The sequence below is a fragment of the Aethalodelphis obliquidens genome, unplaced genomic scaffold (genome assembly GCF_003676395.1).
Source record: "Aethalodelphis obliquidens isolate GAN/ISIS:26980383/991018 unplaced genomic scaffold, ASM367639v1 scaffold2, whole genome shotgun sequence".
NCBI classification, from domain to species: domain Eukaryota; kingdom Metazoa; phylum Chordata; class Mammalia; order Artiodactyla; family Delphinidae; genus Aethalodelphis; species Aethalodelphis obliquidens.
The window spans coordinates 926,718-939,550 of NW_020837946.1; the positions used below are offsets into that span (position 1 = coordinate 926,718).

The 12,833-nt window shown below is 67.3% G+C and overlaps 1 protein-coding gene across 3 annotated transcripts; it reads right to left on the bottom strand.

Annotated features, from left to right (window-relative positions):
* Window positions 1-2,626: 2,626 nt before the first annotated feature.
* RNPEPL1 (arginyl aminopeptidase like 1) lies at window positions 2,627-12,750 on the bottom strand. 3 transcript variants are annotated; one of them, XM_027116632.1, is made up of 11 exons: window positions 12,105-12,750; window positions 8,581-8,721; window positions 7,903-8,054; window positions 7,263-7,379; window positions 6,848-7,083; window positions 6,508-6,621; window positions 6,014-6,126; window positions 5,514-5,622; window positions 4,348-4,578; window positions 4,133-4,275; window positions 2,627-3,600 (listed from the first exon to the last, which is right to left on the bottom strand). In XM_027116632.1, exons 1-11 carry the CDS (start codon window positions 12,630-12,632, stop codon window positions 3,313-3,315), a joined length of 2,172 nt encoding a protein of 723 aa, XP_026972433.1. In that variant the 5' UTR covers window positions 12,633-12,750; the 3' UTR covers window positions 2,627-3,312. The 3 variants fall into 3 exon arrangements, with proteins under 3 accessions (XP_026972433.1, XP_026972427.1, XP_026972439.1); XM_027116626.1 differs by having other exon boundaries at window positions 5,514-5,625; window positions 12,105-12,728; XM_027116638.1 differs by lacking the exon at window positions 12,105-12,750 and adding an exon at window positions 9,645-10,280 and having other exon boundaries at window positions 5,514-5,625.
* Window positions 12,751-12,833: the final 83 nt, after the last annotated feature.

Sequence of the window (12,833 nt, forward strand, 5' to 3'; positions counted from 1 at the left end):
CTCTCCTCGCTGCCCCGCCTTCCTTGGCCCCAGCAGATCCGATGCTCACGGCCACTCCCATCCCCATCCTGGACATCACCCTCCTCGGCCCAATTCTCCTGCCTGACTGCTCCCCTCTCTGTCCCGAAAGTTCTGTCTCCCAGCACTGCCCTCAGCCCCTATGGTGGTCAGTACTGCCACTGGCCGAAAACCCCCACCTCCATGCACGTGGCAGGAGCAGACAGACGTGGCGCATGGCCCCAGCGCGTCTGACTGCTGGTGTGAGCCCCTTCACAGCCCCATCTCTGACGAGGTGCTTTCGTCCATCAGCATGGGTCCTTGAGGAACGAGAGACAGGAAGCCCACACCCCCGCCTGGCCTGAAGGGGACACAGGCACGAGTGAGAGATAAAACTTCGTTATTTAAAACACTGGTATTTTAGGGACTTCCCTGGCGGTGCAGTGGTTAAGAATCCACCTGCCAACACAGGGGACATGGGTTCGAGCCCTGGTCCGGGAAGATCCCACATGCCACGGAGCAAGTAAGCCCGTGCGCCACAACTACTGAGCCTGCGCTCTAGAGCCCACAAGCCACAGCTACTGAAGCCTGCGCACCTAGAGCCCGTGCTCCGCAACAAGAGATGCCACCGCAATGAGAAGCCCATGCACCGCAATGAGGAGTAACCCCCGCTCGTTGCAACTAGAGAAAGCCTGCGCGCAGCAACGAAGACCCAACGCAGCCAAAAATAAATTAAAAAAATAAATAAAATAAAATAAAACGTTGGTATTTTAGAGCTGTTTGTTGCCAGAGCACAGACATCGGCCCCAGAATAGGTGTGAGGCTGTATCAGGACATACGATGCAGGCCGGGGGCTGGCATGGGCCCATCCCTGGAAGCCGTGGTATGCAGCCACAAAACATTTGGTAAAACTCAACCGTGACGACCCATGAGGCAAACGATGTCCAAAATAACTCACAGGTCTGGTGGAAGAGGTTGGGAAACCCTGGCAGCCTGTGTTGGTCACAGGCTGCGTTTGGCAAGATACCACGAGGGAGAGATAGCCTGAAAACACATGCCCGGTTTGCAAGCTGGGAGGAAAAGGAATCGAGAAAGGCAGGAACGCAGGGACTCGTGGGGGTGAGAGGCCACCTGCTCATCCCAGAGGGCAGATCAGTCAGGACCATGTGGCAGGACGACACCGAGCTGTGGGTGTCGCTCCCGTGAGACTGTAGGGCTTGCTTCTGAGCCTCGCAAGGCCGGGAGAGGCCAGGGGGGCGGGAGCGAAGCAGGCACCTCGGGCGTGGCTGCACGCCCACAGAGGCCACGGCAGGACCTTGGGGGACCACAGCGCTGTTGAGAGTTGCACTGCCGAAGAAACCAGGAGGCTGGGACTAAAAAGTTTGTGACTAGAGACTTGAAAATGGTCTTGGTGGAGAAGAGGCCGAGGAAGCAGTTCAGCCCCCAAAGAGGGCTTGGCCAATGCCATGATCAGGCGTGACCAGTTAGACAGAAGGGCAGACCCTTCCCAGGGCAGAGCCAAGGGCCACAGAGAACCCAGGACTGGGGAGCCTGGCCCAGGATGGGGCCCCTGGCAGGCCTCTAACACTGCTGTGGGGCGGGGGCTGCTGGTCCCCCGTGGTTCTCCCTCCGCAGGGGTGTTGTTGCTGCCGCCCTGTCCCTGTTCCCCGCGGGCGGGTGACTGGCCTTCCAGCTCGCGAGTGGCTGGGCCGAGTGGAGCCCCACCAGGCCCTGGTGCTGGGACAGCCCCCCGAGACCCTGGGCCGTAACTGGGTGGGGCCAAGTCACCTCCTGGCTGGGGCAAGGGGGTGAGGTGGAGGGGCTGCATCTTGAGTGCAGGAAGGAGAATCCGTGGGACATCTGGTGACCTGGGGGCCGGATGTGGCAGGGCCAGGGCTGCTGGCCCACCATTTGCGGTCCTCCCTCGCCCTGGCCCCTTGGGTGGGGGTGGGGGGCTCTGTGACTGGGTCCGGCCAGTTGGTCAGGTGACGTGTCACTGCAGGGCCAGAGCGCGTAATGCTGGTGGGAGACCCACACCAGAGGCGTGCCACCCCGTGAGCCCAACCCCGCGGGCAACTAGGAGGACCAGGGCCCGACTGCTGCCCTTTGTCGCAGTGGCTGCATCAATCCCGGCGTCCACAGCTTGGCCATCCTTCGTGGCGATGCCCCAAGTGGAGTCCCCGACCTCACTCCCTCTTCCAGCCCCACCAGTACCTGCAGCCTCGACCGCACCTGTGCTTGCAGACATCCTTCCTTCTCCATCCCCCGAAGTCACACTCACCTCTTCCTTTACTCCAGTTTGGGATGGGGGACCACTGCTGAGAAAGGCCCGCAGCAACGGTGGTCAAGTGGCCTCCTTGCTTTGGTGTTTGGGGGTCCGGGGTGGGGGGGAGGGGCTGGGGAGGGTGGAAGGTGCCGCTGGTGCTCAGACCCCCAGGGCTGCCGGGCAGGATCGGGGGCTTCCGAGGGCAGAGCCAGGATGGTCAGGAGGGGCTGGGGGGCAGAGAAGAGCCTCAGCAGTACCCCGCCCCTCCGGCCTCTGGCCTGCGTGTCTGGTGGTGACCAGCTCAGGACCCCGCCCCCCGGCAGCTGGGCAGGTGTGAAGGAGCTGGACGAACAGGCCGGGAGGTAGTTTGCAGAGTGGAGGTTTAATGGGACAGTCACGGCGACCCTGCACAGTGGTCCCCCGGGGGGCCCGGCTCTAGGCACTGGGCTCCCCAGGCCTCTTCCGGCAGGGTGGGCCTAGAAGGAGCACCAGCGCCGCCTGCCCCTCCCTGTGTGTTATTGCTGCACTGGCCCCAGGCAGCCTCAAGACAGACTGTCCTGTCCCACTCCCCCTGGGGCCTGGGATCCCGTGTTCCCTGAGGAGCTAAGGCTTTCCGGGGGGCCCCTCCCCAGGGACATCCACCCTTTACTCGGTGTCCCTTGCCCCCCACGCGGAGGGCATGTCTGCATCCTCTGCCGGAGGCCAACCGAGGCTGCCATCCCCGGGGGTGGGGTGCGGGGGCCGCGGGCAGGAAGCACGCTGGGGGGACAGCATGGCCCAGGCCCCCGGCAGATGTAAGGCACGGTGTGGCGGTCGCCATCGACCCAGGGGCAGCGCCTGGCAGTCAGTGTTGAGACAGGAGGGTGTGGCGTGTGCTGGCCGCTCCAGGCCTGCAGTGCAAGAGGGCTGCGGGGACCAGGTCCCCGGGCCTTGGCCGGCCCCGGGGGTGCCCCCAGAGAGCCTGCAGGAGGGGTGCGTGGGCCAGGCTGGGGCACGGTCACGGTGGGCCGAGGCCCAGAAGGCACAATCGTGGTGTCGAGCAGTCAGGGCTAGGCAGACACGTTGACATCCCTGAGAGAGATGGCGCTGCCGGGGGCCTCGTCCCCGAGCAGCAGGGCTGGTGCGTCTGTGTCCGCCTCCGAGTCCGCTCCGGCCCCGCCTTGCTCCACGCTGGGCTCTGTGCCGGGGCCCAGGCCCTGGGACAGGATCTGCTGGATGGTCCGGCGCAAGTTGGGGTGCAGCCGGCCCTGCGTCTGGTAGAAGACCTCCAGGGCGAAGGACTTGAGGGCGCCGGTGCAGAGGTCCTCGTACAGCGGGATGGTGTACATGCGGGACATCTGTGGATGGCCGCTTGTCACACCGGCCGCTCCCCGGCCCCTGCCGCCCGCGGGCCCCAGGGCTGCACTCACACTGCCGCAGCGGGGGCCCCACTGTCCTTGCCTCCACCACTGCAGGCCTCTGTAGAAGCCCCGTCTCCAGGGAGCTCGGGCTAGGGGGGCACTGCCGGGGGACAGGTCTGGGGAGTGGGGAGGCCGGGCCCCGGCAGGCCTGGGGTCCTAGGGCCTCTGAGGAGCTCAGATGCGCCGGCTGTCCACGCCCAGGGCCCAGTGGGCCCAGACCCCCACCCCGGACTCTGCTCCCGGCCTGGCCCTCGGGCACCGCCACCCCAAGGCCCGGTGGGGTCTGTGCTCTTCCCCCCACTGCCAGCCCCAACGCCACGTCTTCCCCACCCCATTCTCTGGGATGCCCAGTCTGAGTGGGTGGGGACGGGGGGGAGGGGAGGGGTGGGGGAGGGTGGGGAAGGGGTGGGGGGAGGGGTGGGGAAGGGGTGGGGGGAGGGGTGGGGCGGGCCCGCGCTGGTGGCTGCACCTGGCTCTCGAGGAAGCGCCGGACCCTGTGGAGGTCGGGGTAGTAGTCATTTCGGACGACGATCTGCAGCCAGCGGATGCGGATCTCGGCGTTCATCGAGTCCAGCAGGGAGGAGTAGCACTTGGACAGGCTCATCACCACCTCTGCCGGCCACGGGCAGGTCAGGCCAGCCGGCCCCTCCCCTCCCCCACCACCCCGGCGGCTGCAGGACTCACCCTGGGGCAGCGGGGACCCGTCCAGGAGCCGGTCCAGGAAGAGCGCTGTCTGGAAGGTCCTCCACTTGGAGATGTCGATGGTGCTGGCGGACGCGGCCGCCTGGTCCAGGGGCTCCGCGGTCCACAGCTGGAAGAGGGCCTCCACGGGCCGGGTCAGGCTGGATCCCTGAGACAGGTCTGGCTCGGCCAGCGGGGGGCCTGTGGCATTCAGCCAGCGCTCAAACTCCAGCCCTGCAGGGAAGACACCACCCTGGGGTCCCGAGCAGGCCTGCCCGGGAGACACCAGACCCCGAGGGTGTGCCTGGGTGTGACTGTTCCGGGCCTGGGAGCCCTGAGGGCGGGGGCCGTCTGGGGACGGCCGGGGTCACCTCTAGCTCCTGCCACTCCAAACCACTGGGGTGGCTTCGGCGAAGGGGCACACAGAGGCTCGAGCTGGTGACTGAGGGACCCCCGGCCCCTCCACGCCTCTCCTGGGTAGGAGACAACGAGGCATTGTAAACCCTTGGAGGGGAGGTGGCGGGATAGGCTCTGCCCCACGAGGGGGTAGGGGACACCACCGTGGGCAAAGGATGTTCCTGCTTTAAAACCCTGGAGCTGGGCAGCCGTGGGGGCAGGTTCTGCCCATCGCCTGCTCTCAAAAGCCCTTGGAGCACCTACCAAACCCTCCCAAACACAGGGTCCCCCTGCCCACACCTCCCAGCCACACCTCACTGCCCTATAGCAAGCCCTGGCTTCTCCCAGACGTCAGACCTTCCAGTCTCTTCTTTGGCCCCCAAGCCCTTGGACCAGGCACAGCCCCACGAGCCTCACAAGCAGGCCAGCTGCCTTCAGCTAGCTCTCAGGCAAACCTCTCTCCGTGTCGCAGATCCTGCTCCAGGCCCTTTGCACAGTTTCCGGGGACCTTTTTCTGGGACTGCTTAATCAGGTCTGCCTGGCCTAAGTACCGCTTCCATGCTGGGAAGCACACCCTCCTCTCTGCTCCTACGGTGTCCAGCCCGAGGCCCACACTGTCCAGCAAGCGTGGCTGCAGGAAGGATGGATGAACCCGAGGGAATTTCTTCCAGGCAGAGGCGTCATCTTGTGCGGTGGAGCCCACACACCCGCCGCCTCCCTGGCAGGCCGAGGGGCTCGCCGGTTGCGGACCCGCGGCAGGCGGTGGGCCTCACCTGCCCGGCAGTCCACACTCTGCTCCTTCAGCTCCGGGAAGAAGGTCAGGAAGGAGTCCAGCAGGTCCTGGGCTACCACGCTGGTGAACTTGTACTTCTCCACGTAGGCCTGCTGGGGAAGGGGCAGGGCTCGGCAGGCCTGGGGACTGGGCACACCGTCCCCATCCCACCACCCGCGCCACAGCTGGGGCCTGCACAGCCGGAAAGGGCCACCGCACTGAGGCGTCTGTACAGAGCGGTGTGCAGGGCCCAGGGCGGCGCGGAGGCACCCACTGCTGCCACATGGGCCCTGCCAAGTGGTCAAAACCGGAGGGAGGGAGGGAGGGAGGGACGGAGAGGAGGAAGCACCCCAGGCACTGCCCGGAGAGAAGGCCACGTCCCAGCTCCGCCCACAGGCCCCCGCCACTCCATCCTCACCACCAGGAGAGAAGGGCAGCCCTGGGAGTCGGGGCAGAGAAGCGGGGGCGTTCGGGGCCTGTCTCGGGGAGGCGGCTGCTCACTCGGAGAAAGCTGTCAAAGCGCTGGGGGTCCCCGCAGAGCTGGGACAGGTAGTACACGAAGCAGTAGCCCTTCTCGTAAGTGAACAGGTTCATCAGGTGGCTCGGATTCACCCCTGCAAGGGGAACACCGTGGCTCTGGTCGGTGCCCTGACCCTCCCATGTCCCGAGGGACGGGGGCAGGATGGCGGTCAGGTGCTGTGTGGAACGGGAAGCGCTGAGGGCCGCCGTCCCTCACATCTAGATGTCCTAGGAGTGTGGAGACGGGGCCCACCTTACCCGGGGGGCCTCGGTGGAGACCTCGGTCCACACACCACGGTGACGGGTGCTCAGAGCCCCTGAGAGGCAGTGACAGGCTGAGGGGCCCCTGACCTGGCCTCTGCGGGGATGCCACGGTGGGGACAGGGACGCCCGGCCAGAGTTAGCCTGGGCTGGGCAAGGAGGCCCTGCAGGATGACGTGTCCAGGGCCCGGGGCAGGGCCGGTGGGAGTGGGTACCTGGCTCCAGCTTGACCTGCAGCTTGCTAACTGGGCTGTCCTCGCCGAGGAGCTTCATCTGTCTGTGCAGGGCATCCAGGCGGAAGGCTGTCTCCAGACAGGTGAAGGCAGCACCTGGACGGGGCAGGTGCGAAGCTGCTGCCCTTGCGGCTCCCTGCCCTGAGCCTTGTGGAGACGACCCCTGGCCACCCAGCTGGACACATGCACGGCAGGGGGACCGCACCCCGGGGGCCAGGCTGGGCTCCCAGCCCCTCACACAGTGCCCGGATGGCCCCGGTAGCCCAGCCTGCACAAGGCCCCGGCGGTGACCCCGCCGCCCCTGCCCCAGCCCGGGTGGTACCGTAGGTCTCGGTGGTGATGCGGCGCTGCGCGTAGGTGGCCAGGCCCTCGCTCAGCCACATCTCCTCCCATGTGGCGTTGGTGACGGCGTTGCCGAACCAGCTGTGGGCCACCTCGTGGATGACGTCGATGATCAGGAACTCGTCACTCTCCAGGATGGAGGAGATGATGAAGGTGAGGCAGGGGTTCTCCATGGCCACGATGGGGAAGGAGGGGGGCAGGAAGACGATGTCATACCTGCCCAGGGTGGGGGGTAACCGTGAGAGGGCCGGGGCCCGGGCAGTGAGCGTCACTTCCTTCCCAGGAGGTCAGACAAGGCCCCCCGCCATGGGCTCCCGTTGCTTCCCGGTAGGGTGGGGACTTGCCCTCTGAGCCCTCCTACAGTCAGCCAGGCTCCCAGGGGCCCCAGGACGTACCTGCCCCACAGGTAGGGCCCGTAGAGGCGCTCGGCTGCGCTCAGCCACTGCTCCACCGCGCCGGACAGCTTGCTGGTGGCCGTGGGCAGGAGGCATGGCTCAGCCCACACGCGGCTCCTGTCACAGGGGCGAGGGTGGGTGGGAGCCGGCCAGTCCCCATCCCTCTCACCCCACTAGGCCTTTCCTCTGCTTCTGGGCTCGAACACCACCTGCACCTAGTCTGGCCTGGTCCACCGCCCAGCTGCTGCCCGCCACCCTGCCTCACTCACTGCCACCACGCAGGCCCTTCCCGCAGTGGGGGCCGGGCCACACGCGAGGGGCCGCTGGCTCCTCCTGTCTCTGAGTCGAGGGACCCCGCACAGGTGTGAGGCTACGTCCAGCGGCGGCCCGGCCGGCAGGAGGACCAGCTTGCGCAGGGCACTGGGGAGGCCGGAAGCCCAGCCTCCGGGTCTGGGGGTGCACGGGAGTGAGCGGGCTCCTCTCTCACTGACAGGGGCGGCCCCGGGGAGTGGCGACATGGCACGTGGGGTCCTCTGGCGGGTGGCTGCAGACGCGGGCCGCACACCCAGCCCACGGTAGGATCTCCCCGAGGCCTGGACTCCGGGCAGCAGCAGCTGCAGGAAGCAAGAGGCGGCCCTACCTGGGCCCGATGTCTGCCGGCTGGAGGTCCCCGGCCACGAGGGCCACGAGGTAGGCGGGCACGGGGTGCTCCATGTGGAAGCGGTAGACGCCCTCCTCCTCCACGTAGGTGCTCTGTGTGGCACTCATCAGCACCTGCACCCCCGACGGGGCCTGTGTTCGAGGAGGCCCCACCCATCAGGGCACCCCGTGTCCTCGATGGGGAGCCCCACGCCCTGTCAGGGCACCCCGTGTCCCCACTGGGAACTCCATAGCCCGGTCAGAAGCCCCACATCCATGGTAGGGAACGCCACGTCCCCGACGGGAAGCCCTGCCACCTGGATCAGGTAGCCACGTCACTGTCGGGGACCCTCTCAGCCCCATCAGGGGTCCCCCCACACTATTCGGGGAACCCCACGCTGCTGGTCTGCACATCTCTTGCCCCAGTCGGAAGTCGGGTGGGCGTAGGGGTGCTGCCACGCTCAGGCCAGGAGCCCTGGGACCCAGCGACTCCGTCTGTGCCCTCCCCTCGTCAGGGTCCTATTGGCTCATCCTGGGTCCAGGACCCCGACCCTAACAGGCTGCCCCCTCCTGCACAGTGAGGAGGGTGGGCTCCTCCTAGAGCAGTGGTCCCGGTGGCAACCGGGGCCAGGCTCGGGCAGGTAAGAGTGCGGAGCGGGGCCTGCTGGTGGGCGCTGACCTTGACGACGGCCGAGTAGGTGCACTTGACGGCGGGCGTGTCGAAGCACGGGAAGAAGGAACGGTTGCAGACGGAGTGGCCCTGGGTGAAGACGAAGGGCTTGGCACTGCCGTAGGTCAGCTCTGGGTCCAGCCACCAGATCTGCAGCGGGCGGTGGGCAGGGTATCAGCCGACGACCCTGGGCTCTGGCCCTTGACGCCCTCCCCATCACGTGGGCTGAGGCCTCCTGGAGACCAGGGCTGCTGGCTGACGGCCCTCACTGTACCCGTGAGGCGGGGGCACCTGAGGCACACAGGGAATGGGGGGAGCCTGGGGGCCCTGCCCCACAGAGAGCAGCACGTGGGGACGCCAGAACACCCCTCCCTGCCAGCCCAGCCTTGATTCCTGAAAGCTAGGCAGAGTTTCTGGAGAGGACAAGGCCTTGGGAAGTGGGCCCCAACCCCCCTGTCCTGCTCAGGCTTCCAGGCCCAGGGCTGCTGGGGCAGCGGCTGGAGAGGGAGGGCATGAGGAAGGGCCCAGGAGGGGATGGCCCGACTGGGCTCGTCCAGGGCCAACAGCAGCTCCTGGGCACCATCGCTTGCCCACCCTGGGCAGGCAGGGCGGCTGACACAGAGTGTGGCCTGTGCTTCGCCACCAGGGCCAGGCCTCTCTCCAGGTGGGAGGCCAGGCACTCAGGGAGTCCCCCAGCCTGTGCCCCTCACACCAGCTGCCAGAGGGAAACTGAGACGGTCAGAGCACCTGAGTCCAATTCTCACAGGCAGGCGCGAACCCGGTCTCAGCAGGGAAGGGGAGCCGGGAATGTGGACGTGTGGGGAGAGCAGTGCTTCCTGGTGACCCCCACGTGCGCCTGAGCCCAGGGCCACCCCTGGAAATGGGGCAGCCTCACAGGGAGGGATCCCCCACGGGGAGAAGGGCTCCCGGCCAGGGCCCGTGGGCAGGGAGCTCAGGCTGGGCTCTCAGAGAGGACGCGTGGTACAGGAGCAGCCCGGGGGGAGGGCCGCTGGGGCCACGGCCGGAGCACTGTGGACAGACCCCGCAGCGGCCACCAGCGCCCAGCCACCCACCTCCCGGGCGGGGCGGCACTGGTGGGTGCCTCGCTCATCTGCAGGATGGACGGGGACCTCCGCACAGGACCTGACACCACACACGGTGTCCTCGGGAAGGGCAGCCATCGGGGGTGGGCGTGGGCTCAGGGCAGGAGTGGGAAGGATGCCCTTCAGGGCTTCTGCGCAAGGAAACGGCCCCTGCCTGGAAGATGCCTCCACCGCACAGTGCCGGTGGCCCAGGGAGGCCACGGGGGGCCGAGGATGGGGGTGCTCTTTGGTGCCGTGCCGCCTACCTGCTTCCACGCCTGCCAGACACTGTCGCCCTCTCAGCCAACCTCCCCCCAGATGCCAAGGCCAGGCCCCACCCCCACTAGGGAGCCCTCCCTCGCACCCTCGTGCCCACCACTGCCCCCAGCCTCCCTAGGGCCATTTCAAGACACCCCCTCTCAACTCCGGCCAAACATTCCAGGGTCTCCAGGAAGGTCAGCACGGAGCCTGGGGGAGCTCCCCCAACCCAACCGCAGTCATTCTGTGGGGCCCCAAATCTGTTCTCACGCCCCCTCTGCTGGGACGACACGATCATGGAAGCCAACTGGACTGTTCCGTGTCCCCACTTCAGTGACCAAGCGCACGCAGGTTCTCCCAGGGCCATTATGGAAGGACCCTAGCCCCCTGCAAGTGACAGGTCTGAGCAAACCACAGCTGATGGTATCCATAGTTGCTTGCCACTGGGAGTTGTCCATGCTGAGACCACAGAGGTGGAGGACCCCAGACCCAGTGGGGCTCCCTACCCCACAAACCCCAGACCCCAGACCCAGGAGGGGGCTGCCTCTCCTGCAGACCCCAGATCTTAGCAGATGCCCGGGCTCGGCAGGGCTGCCTATCCAGTTCCTGCAGACCCAGCCAGACCCCTGTCAACGTTCACGGACGTCTTCAAAACTTCCTTCGGGCCGCTATGTCTCTGTCCTCTCACGGTGAGGAGTGTGCAGTGGTATCTTCCTTCTCTGCTGACCCCTAGGGCTGCCCCAGATGTTTAGAAGGCCTGTCTGGGGAGCCTGTTCAAAAATGCAGACTCCTGGGCCCTGCCAGAGCTTCCTGGGGCTGGGACCCAGGAATCTGCATTTAATGAGACTCCCCCCGCAGTGCTTCTGCAGGTAGCCCTTGGCTCATGCTGGGGACAGGCCCCCGTGGTCAGGCTGCTGGGGATACGGTCAGGCCAGCGAGGGTGGCCTGTTATGGGCCCTAGTCCCACCACTCTGCCAGTCTTGGGTGGACCAGACACATGAGCTCCAAGTTCACAGATCAAGGTCCGGGAGGATCATACCCCTTTGTTCTCGCGGCTGTGGTGGGAGGCATACGTGCCGCTGTCTGAGATCCAGGCTACCCCAGCAGGTGCCAACCCAGCAGGCCAGGGGCCAGGCCAGCACACCCACGGAAGCTCACAAAGGAGGTGAGGTGGCAGCTGAGAGCTCCTGGGAATCATGCAGGAAGCCCATAGGTGTGTGTCTGCTCTAGGCTCTTCCTGTCCAGATGTCACCTTGATGGCTCCTGACCTGGTGCCTCTGTGCCACCTGTGCTTCACCATATCCATTTACATGCCGTGGGCGCTGACACATGGAAACTTCCGGGGCCTCCCAGAGCTACGTGTATGCTGTGTGTGTGTGTTTGGAGGGAGAGCAGTGTCACAAGTGTGCTGTCCACGTGGAGACCCAGGAACCCCCATGCTTCCAGAACGGAAGGCCCTGCTCCATCCTGAAAGCCCTCCTATGGTGGAGGGGTGCTGCAGCACCAGCACCCAGCCTGGGCCACGCAGCCTTCCTGCTGAGCCCCTGGGGCGGCAGATGCTCCACGTCCAAAGCCCTGCAGAGCCTACGTGTGTCTGTGTTGGGGACACAGGGCAACCCTGCCGCCGCACCCGCCAGTCCCCACGGGGCCTGAAGCATTAGAGCCAACCCGGGCCTCTCCGCCTCCCACTCCGGCAGGTCCGTCCCTCTTGCCACTTCCAGGGAACAGTCCTCTGAAGGCCAGGTCACACGGAGGCCCTTCCACATCTGACACTGCCTGGCCTGCTTCTCAGTGCCAGGCTCCCTCAGATGTATGGCTTGGCGTGTGCTCACCAGAAGCTGTCCCTGTCCCCAGGCAGGGACAGCCCCTGCACACCTGAAAGGAGAGGCTTCCCGTGGTGGCATGCTGTCCCCTGTCCCCACGGTCCAGGGCCAGCACCCAGGCTCTCGCTCGGTCCAAGGTTCCTAAGGGCTCCCCGGGCACCAGCTGGGAAGCACTGCAGGCACCTGGCCAGGACTCCGGAGCCAGGTGGGGAAGTGCCAGGCCGGCCCCATCTCTCCGCAGGTGCCTCAGGCGCAGAGCCCACATTAACGCCCCCCTAGCCTGACGGCAGCGCGGGGAGACACCGCCTGGAAACGACCCGGCGACCAGCCCACCGCCCCAGCGCCCACCCGGCGGGGGGGGGGGACTCACGGCGGGGGCGTCGGTCGAGGTGTAGCGCAGGATGACCTGGAAGGGCTGGTGCGCCTGCAGTTCAGGCGGCAGCGTGACGGTGAGCGAGGAGCCGTAGTCCGTGAAAGGGTCCACCCTGAAGGCCAGCGGGCAGCATGCGGGCTCCGCGCCGGGCGCCTCGGGGAAGGCGGGCAGCGGGGGCGGCGGCGCGGGACTCGGCCCGGGTGCAGCGAAGGCGAAGGCGCAGGGTGGCTCGCCGGCGGCGGCGGGAGCGCGGCGGAAGGCGGCCGAATGCAGGCGCAGGGCCGGGTGCGCGTCGAGCACGAGCGCGCGGGGCGCGGGGCGCCGCGCGCACAGCTCGAGCACCAGGCAGCCGGCCAGCTCGCGCGCCTCGGGCCGCAGCTCCAGGCCCAGCTGCAGGTGGCGGAGGCGGAAGAGCTGCGCGCTGGAGGCCGAGGCCACGTCCAGGGCGGGCGGCGGCTCGGGCGGCGGACGCGCGGGCGCGGCCTCGGCGCCGGGCGCTTTGCGGCAGCAGCACTGCGCCGCCATGGCCGCCGCGCTAGGTGAAATCCATGGGCGGCGGCCGCGCCGGGCCGCGGGGAGCGGGTGAGGGGCGGCGGCGGCGGCGACGGCGACGGCGGCGGCGGCGGGGCGAGGGCACAACAGGAAGTCGCGCCGGGAGCCGCCCGGCCCGGCCCCGCGCCGTGCGCCGCCCCGCTCGGGCTCCGCTCGGCCGCCGCCGGGGGCGCT